Source organism: Pelecanus crispus, chromosome 5 (genome assembly GCF_030463565.1).
Source record: "Pelecanus crispus isolate bPelCri1 chromosome 5, bPelCri1.pri, whole genome shotgun sequence".
Taxonomy (NCBI): Eukaryota; Metazoa; Chordata; class Aves; order Pelecaniformes; family Pelecanidae; genus Pelecanus; species Pelecanus crispus.
In genome coordinates, this window is record NC_134647.1 from 58,124,968 (window position 1) to 58,137,374 (window position 12,407).

General features: G+C 38.5%; 1 protein-coding gene across 1 annotated transcript in view; it reads right to left on the reverse strand.

Annotated features, from left to right (window-relative positions):
* The window catches only part of LOC104029701 (coagulation factor XIII B chain), a 37,388-nt gene that overhangs the window by 21,635 nt on the left and 3,346 nt on the right, over positions 1-12,407 (reverse strand). Inside the window, 7 exon segments of the mRNA XM_075711210.1 lie at positions 3,520-3,700; positions 4,428-4,610; positions 5,093-5,296; positions 7,724-7,906; positions 8,568-8,660; positions 9,004-9,183; positions 12,076-12,252. Of these exon segments, the coding sequence (XP_075567325.1) occupies positions 3,520-3,700; positions 4,428-4,610; positions 5,093-5,296; positions 7,724-7,906; positions 8,568-8,660; positions 9,004-9,183; positions 12,076-12,252 (1,201 nt within the window).

Sequence of the window (12,407 nt, forward strand, 5' to 3'; positions counted from 1 at the left end):
ATTCTATGACTGTATGATAACAAATAAAAGGCTGATCTTGAAAAAATTTGCACAAGCCAAACTTGGTGCAGAAATGTTATCATATCACCTACTGACTCCCAAGCCAGCGCTATCACCATGAAATGACAGAGCTGAGATCTATTGCCATTCTGATGCTGTTGGAAGGCTCCGCTACACAAGGAAAGGCATGAACAGAAACATAAAATAATTATTTTTATCATGCCTCACACAACCAAAAAAGCTCCATTCTTTTCTCAGTGTTTCTTAAGAAGCAAAAGCTGGGAGGAGACCTTATTTCTGGTTTTGGCTTCCTAATGGGACAGTATGGAGAAGATGGAGCCATACACTTCTCAGAGATGCACAGTGATAGAATGAAAGGTAAAAGACACGAATCTGCAGCAAAAGAAGTTCCAGTTAGATATTAAAAGAGATATTAAAAACTGAGCCAGACAGGGACCTGAGCAACCTGATTCTTATTCTGCAGTTCTATGCCTAACTATGCAGAAAGCCAACAGAAGTTCAGGACTGTTAAAGGGTTAAACTGAGGTCTCTGGTATGTTGATGGTTATTTCAAAAGTTATTCTAGCACCAGGGTTTGGTAAGTCTAAGCAAATAATATCAAAGATAAAAATTCTTTCTCTTCTTCCAAATACACTTAGGAGGTCAGAAACACTCCTGGGCTTGTATGTTGCTGACCCTCATTTGCACTATATATCCCACATACACCAAGAACAGCATTTTACCAGATGTGCTTTCAGCATGCCACCCACACGACGGCAACAGCATGCCTGAGCTGCGTGCCGGCAGCAGCTTCTCTGCTACCACAGCAGTGTGTGTAGCTGATCTATGCCTTCCCACACTGCCTAGCCACATTTGCATGAATACCTTCTGGACAAATTAAGGCAGGGGAAAGGAGTTGTTAACACAATTTCCTTACCTTCCAAAAAAGCAACTTGATCACTTCCTCTGTCTTCATTAACTTCTGTAAGAATTCCGTGTTCACTTGGTTTTCTAATGTTCACATTGTAAATCTTTCTTTTTCAAGATTTCACACAGATATTTCTGAGCTTTTACAGATTTTGAAACCCAAGCTGTAGCTCTCATTTTCCTTCACTTAGTTCTTTTGTGCTAATTAACAGAAATAACATAGGCCCAGATTTCAAACTGCAAGCAGCAAGCTTGTCTTCAAATAATTCATGCAAAAGAAAGTGAAAAGGGGAAAATTAAGAAATCCACATTCTCTTTACCAGAGAAAATACCTGGATGCTGTCCTGAAGATGCTGGGGGTGGGGGGAGGGGGAACCCAAACAAAAAAAAAAACAAACAAAAAACCCCCCAAGACCAAAGAAGAGAATCAAATACACTGGCACAGACTGGTGTTAGGAAGCAACTGGGAAGATGCTGATGCCATCGGACCTGGAACAGGCACTAACATAGTGATATGTGGATGCTCCATCTGTTTGTCTCAGGTGTTTCTTCCTGCTGGCCAGAGAATGTGCCATCCCTCCCTACCCTGAACAGGTCTTCCAGACCATGGAAACAGGTTTGATCTCTGTGGTACGGTCAAGACTACACATTTGGCGTTTTGGCCTGATCTAAGTTAAGGTGATCAAGAGCAGAGCTGCTTGACTGTTAGCCGTGGAGAGTCTCAGTTATATCATGTGCAGACCTTATTACCCTTTTTCTTGTTTATCAATCCTCTTTCCACCATGCTTGTAACTTCCCTTTTTCCACCCTGGTCTCCTTCCAAATAAACAACCTGCCCCAAATTACTTTTTCCCCATTCATCCCAGTTTGGTTACATGTGTATTCAAATTTGGTTTTGCTGATGCTGATACCTAGGTAATGTTGACCTCGTGTGGTGTTACTGATATGGTCACAGATGCACTAGTGGCCTTGCAAGATTTTGCTTACAGATCTAGTCCATCATGTTCAAGGAAAATAGAGTTTTTCTTCTCTCTCTCAGACATAGGAATGATTAGGATGTAAAAATTCAGACTGAGATGAATTTCTATGTATTTTGGCCTCAGCTCAAATAGTTTGTGGATGCGCAGCAAGCACAGATATCAGCTATTAAGGTAATAATGCCCAATACACCAAAATTTACTGGTTAAAAACTTATCACCAATCTTTTTTTTAAATGAAGTTCTGACATTATTTCTTAACTGAGAACTCACCAATTCACACTGCAATTGTTGTGCATAACATGACCTAGAAATGAAAGCTATAGTGAACATCTAGCTCAGATCTACATGTCACACATCAAAAGTTCATTATATTAAATTGCTAAATCTCATTGTTATTTGTCTTCATTTTTAAATACCACCTTACAAAGCAATGACTTTTTAATCTTTTGAAAACGTTTTAGAATGCTATTGTTATCAACCTTTTTTCCCACCAAATGTTTGACTGGGTTTTGATTAAATAAGCAGAATTTTTCTACTTCTTGAATGCTTTAATTTCTTTGGTTTTTTATTTATTCACATAGCACTCACAAAAGCCTTGGAAAACCATACAGAACAGTATACATGCAATGATATCACAGAAAGATGGAGTATAGAGATAAAATACAGAAGAGACCCTTACAGTGACTTTTTTATTAAAACATACTAAAATGGATGGGAGGCAAACATTGTCTATATTTCTGAATTTTCTTCATATCTTCAGTCACACAACACGTCCAAAGGTAGAGCCCCAAGAGTACCAACGTTTAAGTGTCAAAGGAAATCATACAAAGTAGTTGGACTGGACATTTTAATAGTTTAAAAGCTCTCAGTTAACAAAACAAAGATGCTTGCTTGGCTTTTTTCAGTTTTTTTGAGACTAATAATAACTAATGAGTAGAATTTGCATATTTTTAGGCTTTAAATGGTTTCATAGAGCCATTTAACACAATTTTTTTTTTAATACTTGCTTTATTTCCCTCGTCCCTCAAGCCTTGTCCTTTAGAGGCTTCTTACCTGTGAAAGGAGACATAGGTGCTATTAAGATGTGCAAAAAAAAAAAAAAAAAAAAATAGGCCTCTCCTTTCTCTGTAAAATTTAACACCACAACATTGAAGGGCATGAAATTATATCTCAATTTAGCTATATTTTATAGTCACCAAAGCACTCATGCTATCAAAACCACCAGTATCCTCACAAAGGGCACTACTTGTTCAGCATCTTCTCATCATGGTGCATTGCTCAAGTCTTCCAGATTGTAATGCATCCTCAACTTTATCACTGTAAGCCTTACAAAACTCCTTCATCCTAAGTTTTCCATGCATATGCCAATATTGCATTCTTCTGCTGTATTCCCAGTCCTCATACCACAAAGCACGTTCACTTCCCTCCCCCTTCAGATCAGACCCAACAATGCCACTGAACACTCATTTCTCAAAGCTGACTGTAGTGATCTTGAAAATATGAGGTCATCTTAATTCAGCTGCTAACACCAGATAAAGAACATGTACATACCTTGCCTATAGGCTTTCCTGAAGTCCTTACTTATTTTCATCTTTCAACACATCTTGGATACATCAGCTGTCCTCTCTTACACTGCACTTGAAATAAAGTTGTACCAGATTCTGCTCCAATATGATTCTGTTTACAGTAAAATCCAACATAATCCCCATGGTAAAGGTAAACTTGATTCTCATAGAACTCTTGCAGCAGCACATTATTTTTCTCCATTTCATTTTTTGACAAAGTACATGGCTCTAAAGAAGAGAGACTTAATCAGTGTTAATAAATCAATTATTTTTGAAGTATCATCATTTTGACTAGTCTACACTAAAACTGTAGATTATTTCCCATTCTCTTAATACATTATACATGAAATCACTGTATTTTTGGATACTGCAGGCATGTGATATTTCAGGAAAAAAAAGCAGCCATACAAGCTTACATTTGCTTCTATTAAAATTTTCATCTCTAACTGGAAAAACTGAAGTTGAGATCTTAAAGTTCTAGTTGGCAATACTCAATTTATAAATTCTAAGTATCTGAAATTAGAGAGAGTTAGGGTTGTTCAGCCTGGAGAAAAGAAGACTCCCAGGAGACCTTATTGCAGCCTTTCAATACTCAAAGGGGGCTTATAAGACGGATGGGGACAAATTTTTTTAGTAGGGCCTGTAGTGATAGGGCAAGGGGCAATGGTTTTAAACTAAAAGAGGGCAGATTCAGACTAGATATAGGGAAGGCATTTTTTACAATAAGGGTGGTGAAACACTGGAACAGGTCACTCAAGAGAGAGGTGGTAGATGCCCCATCCCTGGAAACGTACAAGGTCAGGTTGGATGGGGCTCTGAGCTACCTGATCTAGTTGAAGGTGTCCCTGCTCATTGCAGGGTGGGTGGACTAGATGACCTTTAAAGGTCAATTCCAAACTATTTTATGATTCTATGAATTACAGAGAGAAGTGCTTATTTATCTTATCATGCCTACCTATACAAACTGGTGGTGAAGTCCACTGTCCTTCAGAACAGTAGATTCTCTCGGATCCTTGCAAAAAATGATAGTCAGAGCAACTATACTGAACTGAAGAACCACTGTCATACTGGGTCAAGGGTGGGAGAGTAAGAGCTCCATTTGCAATAGAAGGTGGAGAGTCACATTTTTCTGTAGGAGCTGGAATAACGTGAAAAACATTTGACAAACATTCAGCTTAAGAAACTAACAAATCAGCAGCTTTAAATGCCTGTCAACACTAGGATACCAACTCTCAGATAGTATATTTTCTTACTATTTCATTATGTCTCAGATCAGAATGCAATCTCCTGCTTAATTCTAACCATAAGAAATCCCTTGGGTGCATTTAATTGTTTACGGCTGTCTTTCTACAGAGCTTTGAGTTCCCTGGGCTTGGAGAAGAGCTCCTCCCTCCTTTCTACAGCCTTCCCCATCAAAGAAGGTAAATTATTTTTCCATGCTTAGATATATTTAACAATATAGCTGTCTTGTGCAAGGATATCTGTGCATATCTGTGTCGTTGAACCCTAAACATCCATTATTTACAACAGACTCAAGACCTGCACTGCCAAAGCAAATTAACTCTAAATAGGTTTGAGATTGATTAATTAAAAAGGCAGTAAAAGAAGGTATTGTTTTACCTTGCATAATGCATTTCGGATATTTCAGTCTGCCGTGGTTACACTGTGTCCTCCCAGGAGATGGAATGGTAGTCTGGAGAAAATTGTATCCCTGTTTACATTCAAACTCTACGAGATCACCGTGTAGGAAAATTAATTCTTCCTGTCTCCATTTCAACTCTATGTTGTTGCTGTTCATATCAGTTCTGTTAAGAGTGCATGGTTCTAGGAAATAAAAGCATACTTCAATAAAAAGCAACTGTCGTGGTTTAGCCCCAGCCAGCAACTTAGCACCATGCAGCCGCTTGCTCACTCCCCCTGCCCCGGTGGGATGGGGGAGAGAATTGGAGGAGTAAGAGTGAGAAAACTCCCGGGTTGAGATAAGAACAGTTTAATAATTGAAACGAAGTAAAATAGTAATGATAACAATAACGATATAATAACAATAACAGCAACAATATTATAATAGTATAATAATAATACCACCACCACCACTAATAATACTATACAAAGCAAGTGATGCACAATGCAATTGCTCACCACCCGCCGACTGATACCCAGACAGTTCCCATTGCTCCCCCCGGCCAACCCCCCCCAGTTTATATACTGAGCATGATGTCACATGGTATGGAATAGCCCTTTGGTCAGTTTGGATTAACTGTTCTGGCTGTGCCCCCTCCCAGTTTCTTGTGCACCTGGCAGAGCATGGGAAGCTGAAAAGTGCTTGACTAGCATAAGCAGTACTTAGCAACAACTAAAACATCGGTGTGTTATCAACATTCTTCTCATCCTAAATCCAAAACGCAGCACTATGCCAGCTACTAGGAAGAAAATTTCACTCTATCCCAGCCAAAACCAGGACAGCAACCTTAAGTGATTTCTTAGCTCTGTTTTGTATGAGTCGACGAAGAGAAATCTAAATCAATACTTCTAAAATGTTTTTGAACCTTGCAAGAAAAAGAACTATAGATGCATAAAACAAAATGCAAATGTAAAGAAATGGGCTGAAGTAAGAGAAATAACATGCAAAAAAAAGCCTAAACTTGGAACAGTAAATTACAGAAAAGACACACTTCTGACAAACTGGTTTCTATGAGCATTTGTAAAAATATGGCAGCCTGGGTTTACTATTGAAGAAGAAAAGAACTTCTTTACTGTAACTTGAAAGGACTTTTTATAATGAAAATAGTCATTCATCAAAATTAACCTGTCAGATTTGGCTTATCAGGTTGGTAAGCCCTTCGAAGATAGTAGTAGTTAATACACAGTAAATTTAAACTGTTAACCTAAGGAAGTGTTTTGACAATTCCCTTTGCTTTTTTTCTTTGCTTTGTCACTGTTAAAACCTTTTGGAAGTTTTGTGGTGTTCTTTGGGCTTTTTCAAGTTACTTAAAGTCAATATTGGTTTGGTTGCTTTCTGACAGGTTTCTTAAAACTTGGTGCCAGGATCCCATCAGGTAGCCTAGCTTTCCATTACAGTTGTCCTCGTTAACTTTTGAAACCACTGTCCAACTTCAATAAAGCCTGACAGAGGGATAGTTACAAATATAGATTTCTACAAGTTCCGCGAGAATCATTGCCTGATAGAAGCCCTTATTAACACTTTGCTGAGGGAAAGGCAAGGAGAAATCAGTTATTACACATTCTGACAACAGCTCCATAAGAACAAATTGGCATGGATCTTTTCCCGCAACAAACTACATTACATGCTCTTTCTGGTCTGATTAGGTGAGGGTTGAAAAGAAATCTCAGAAAACATGGAAAGGATGATGTGGTTATTTGGACACTTAGGAGACAAATAACACTCATAGGAAATGAGTTTTCATTATTTCACGGGATTTGTTAAGTTTGAGAATTCAGATCCAAGAATGCTGATCTGGACCTTTCAATCCAGACAAGGTACATTTTATTCATTTAGAAATACGTAATTAAAACGGAACTAGTTATTTATTTGCATTTTCACAGTAGATTACAAACTTAAAGTGAGTCAATTTAACAAAGTATGCTAGTAAAATAGAATTATTTGGTTACAGGAAGGAAGGAAGGAAGGAAAGATAAAGGAACAACTCTTGTAGATCATCAGAAGTAGTATTCCTGTGTTGGTATTGGTAAATTCCTAATGGGAGTTCTATACCTTGTTTTGAACAGCATACATAAGGGCAGCACAGAAAAAATAGAAAGCCCAGAATGAAATGATAAAGACACATAATAAAAACAAAGGCTGAAGGTTTAAAAATGAAAGTCCAATAATTCATTGTATTCCTTGTTAATCATATCTAAAATCCATTTTGGCAATGGCTGCAGTTATTCCTTCTAAACATCTATTGAAGGATAGGGAGAAATTCACTGAATGGAGAATATAGCAGAACGAAATTACAGAATCCTCCTAGGTAACAGGGGTAGCTATGTTCTAGAATAGCTCACTGAGGAAAACAGAGGAATCCAGTTAGACGTTTGTAAGAACAGGCCAGAGGACACCTAGCAGGAGTGACCTAGGTAGATTTGATTTTGGTTCATCCTCATGTTTCTGGAATCTTTACTAACCCAAATGAAAAAGAAAAGGTGGTCATGAAAGGATTATCTAGAGGTTCTTTCCAGTTTTACCTTTCTATATTACGTATGACAAAACTTTCTTTCTCTTACAAGACTTACCTAAGCAAGTTGGTTGTTCTGTCCAGTTTCCTTGTTTGCAGTAAACAGTACTAGGTCCATCCAAAAAATGGTAATGTTGACAACCATATTCTACTGAGGAACCATTTTTGTAACTTGTTAATAATGGACCAAGAACACCACCATTTTTAATCACAGGTGGAGAGGTACAGTCTTGCTGCATTTCTAATACATAATAGGGAGATAGGTAATTAGATCTTCGAAACAGCATTAACACTGGCAAAAGCATCAGACTAATAATAGACTTATCTATCTATTATTATCTAATAATAGATAATATAATTTCTTTTCAAATTTCATTTTCAGAAACTCTACGCTTGCCTTACTGAATTGCAGACAGGCATTCTATTTCCCTCTACACTTCTCATCTATATCCACTCTTGACTCTTGCTGGTTTACACTTAATACAGATTCTTTTTCTGTGATGAGACTGTCTTTGTTTGTTGCTTGAAACGTTTAGCCCATGTGTGGTTCAAAACAAACAAAAGAAACCTCACTGGAACTATTAATCAAAGGATCAGCAAAATACTCATGAATTTGCATGTTCAGACACATTAACAGAAGGGGTACAAAATGCCTGAAGGTAAATGCTAATGTATGAAATAAAATTACAAATACAGCACAGGCTTATAGGTGTAGTTTATAATCACTAGAAACAAGCAACAATGGCCTTTCATTCATTCAGATTGCTACGTTGACATCTGTAGCACATGCAAACATTTTTAAGAGTAAGAAACTGTACTATAGCAAGAGAGTCATAAAATGCCTATAATAGCATTGGAGAGTATTGAAGTCCCTTTTAAATAGAAAAGCAATGTTCACCTACTCATATCTTCACTGCGATATGTTTTGCTTGCCCTTATTGCTGCATCTGCCTCGAGTGATGATGGTGCCTCAGATTCCCATTTATCCATAGTTCCTATAACCATAGCAGAAACTTAGAACCAGTTTTCTCAGAAATAACTCATTTTCAAATACCAAAACAGACATCCACTTATGTGTTGTAAGATGTAATAAAATCAATATTCCAGGGGAGAACTACACAACACAGATATCAGTTGAATTCACCTAGCTCATGCTTTCTCTTTAATCTGTGAACAACAGATTGTCTGCAAATTATGCAGCACTTTACCTCTCAGGCATTTTAACAGAAGAGGACATAAACAGTTTTGCAGATATGGAAACTGAGGCTCTCCAGAAAATTAAGGCATTGTTTGAAGAATCATTTCTGTTCAGTTTTCAGTCTTCACAAAAGTACTAACCAATACAAATAGGAGGTGATGTCCATTTTCCTTTGTCACACTGGATTTCCTCAGATCCTCTTATTTCAAAGGTACTTGGACACTGTATACGAACTTTGTCTCCGTTATGATATGTTCTTCTAACTGTGATGATATGGGCATGAGGAGGAAGCGGTGGTGGAGGACATTTATTTTTTACAGCTGAAAATAAAAAAAAGCATATTGTTTTCTCACTAATCAAAACCACGTACACAATTAATTTCATTATACAGCATGCAAGCCTATAGCTCAAAACACTTTTTTGGTTGATCCAGAGTAATTGATTACTCCCATTTTCTTAACAAAATGGGAGACCAGAACAAAAAAGTGATTTTACATTTAACAAATATAAAATACAGGTATTATGCTATTGCACTGCTATAAACAAATTTGTAATTTCCGCACATAGACTTGAAATGTTCTTTAAAGGACTTCAGGAAATAGATATTTCCCATACCCTCTATTGATATAATATTTAAAGCAGCTTATGTATTAATTCCAATACTACAGAAGTAGCAAGAATCATAGCCCATTTCCTATCCCCAAATTAAGTTTGCGATTACTGTATCCTCAAAACTAGATTTAGGCCATGTTTTTATTCTCCTGAGCGCCCCACCTTCTCTGCGCTCACTCAAGGAGAAAATTCCTGCTGTGTTGTCAGAATGACAACAGAATGGCTGGGGTCCTAACACACATAATTTAATTGAAAGATTCTAGTGCATTTTAAATGCTACTGTATCTTCTAAGAAAAGAAGATGAATTTCATCTTCGTGCTCAATCACATAGTCTTCTACAAGATTAGCTATGAAGGAATTACAAAAAACTAATTTTACTGAAAACTGTGCTTATCATGTCTATATTTTTTTAAAGGCTAAATACTTTTTTTTTTTTTTTAAATCTCAAGCACCCCACACAAAATGATTATTAAATTTGCCTTAGAAAACATACTTCATGGGAAAAATTCCTGTAAAAATATATTGGAAATTAATACCATAGATTTAGCTTAAACCAATAAAAATTATTGATTGTCCCATCCTCTGTCATCAACACCTGGCATGCCTTGTATATAAAGCAGAGAATTTGTTACCATGAGGCAGCGAGATCTCCTAAAGCTCAGGAGTAATCCTCAGAAAGGGGACAATATCCAGATAAGACAATGACCCACAACCACAAAGGTATGTTGAACGATATTATAAATTCTCAGCTAGGCTAAATGTTGATTTGTACTGTTTTCTATTGTACACTCTATCTCATCTGGTTCACTAGACCTTTCATTCTTTTGAAAGTTTCTTTTCTGAGAATCTCCATTATCCCCCAATGACTGGGGAAGTGATAGTAATTGCTAAAGGTGTATTTCTGTCCTCCAGATGACCTTTCTGCTTAATTCTGTTGAACACATGTACAGTTTGGTGATGCTGTAAAACTCTGAAAAGTACCACAATCCCCAAGCTCAGGAGGAATGCGTTAGAAATGTTAATGCCTCCCAAGAGCCATGTTCCCACCTCATAAGGCAGGATTAACATGCTTGATTAAACCTTCGTGTAATCTAAACATGGTTTAACTGGAGCTTCAGGGGCTGAACAACTTCCCTGTACTTGTTGATTCCTGCTTCTCCATGATACAACATCAGCAAGAAACAGTGTCTGCTCTATTGTTAGAGTCCACTGAAAGCTAATTCCAATTACCATTGCCTCCCTCCCTGCTATCTTGGCTCCATGCCTTTCAGCTAACACTTGATTTCTATTTAGGCTGTGAACTGGTACAAAAAAAAAAAAAATCATAGAATCATAAAATCATTTCGGTTGGAAAAGACCTTTAAGATCATCCAATCCAACCATTAACCTAACACTACCAAGTCCACCACTAAACCAATTAAGGGTAGAGTAACAATTTCATGTTTCCTGGCTTGGTGGCTGGATTATTTATAATGAAAGTAAAAACTAGGAATCATTAAGGTTGGAAAGGACCTCTAAGATCATCAGTCCAACCATCAACTCAACACCACCATGCCCACTAAACCATGTCCCAAAGTGCCATGTCTATCTGTTTTCTGAAAGCCTCCAGGGATGGTGACTCCACCACTGCTCTGTGCAGCTTGTTCCAATGCTTGACCACTCTTTCTGTGAAGAAATTTTTCCTAATATCCAATCTAAACCTCCCCTGGTGCAGCTTGAGCCCATTTCCTCTTGTCCTATCGCTAGCTACTTGGGAGAAGAGACCAACACCCACCTCACTACCACCTCCTTTCAGATAGTTGTAGAGAGCGATAAGGTCTCCCCTCAGCCTCCTCTTCTCTAGGCTAAACAATCCCAGTTCCCCCAGCCGCTCCTCATAAGGCCTGTGCTCCAGACCCTTCACCAGCTTCATCACCCTTCTCTGAACACGCTCCAGCACCTCAATGTCCTTCTTGTAGTGAGGGGCCCAAAACTGGACACAGTATTCCAGGTGTGGCCTCACCAGTGCTGAGTACAGGGGGACAGTCACCTCCCTGCTCCTGCTGGCCACACTATGCCTGATACAAGCCAGGATGCTGCTGGCCTTCTTGGCCACCTGGCCACACTGCTGGCTCATGTTCAGCTGGCTGTTGACCAACACCCCCAGGTCCTTTTTGGCCAGGCAGCTTTCCAGCCACTCTTCCCCAAGCCTGTAGCGTTGCATGGGGTTGTTGTGACTGAAGTGCAGGACCCAGCACTTGGCCTTGTTGAACTTCATACAGTTGGCCTCAGACCATCAGTCCAGCCTGTCCAGATCCCTCTGCAGGGCCATGCTACCCTCGAGCAGATCAACACTCCCACCCAGTTTGGTGTCATCTGCAAACTTACTGAAGGTGCACTCCATCCCCTCGTCCAAGTCATTGATAAAGATATTAAACAAGACTGGCCCCAAAACTGAGCCCTGGGGAACACCACTTGTGACCGGTTGCCAACTGGCTTTAACTCCATTCACCACAACTCCGGGCATATTTTTATTTTGTATTCATAAAGCATTTCATGAAGGAAAGCGCTAGTTCTTCCACTAAGAATTTGACACAGTAAAGTTATAAAAATAAGGTACCTTCACATACTGGAGGGTCTGGATGCCATCCGAAATAATAACATTGAATTAGGTCAAATTCAGTGACAGAATAATTTTCCTCACAGAAAAAGTGAACTACATCTCCCTCTTCATAGATTTTCTTCATAGGATAGAAACCTCCATGTGCTATTGCGCTCAAAGAAGAGCAAGTCATTTCTAGGAAGAAAACACACAGGAGTGAAAACCAGTTGAGGAAGACTTCCCCACCCTGTCCCGTCCCCGTGTGTTGTTCCCCCTCCCCCACCCCAACAGCTTCTAAAACAAGCCTTTTTGTAAATTTTTGTTCATTTGTAGAATAAATCACATTTCAA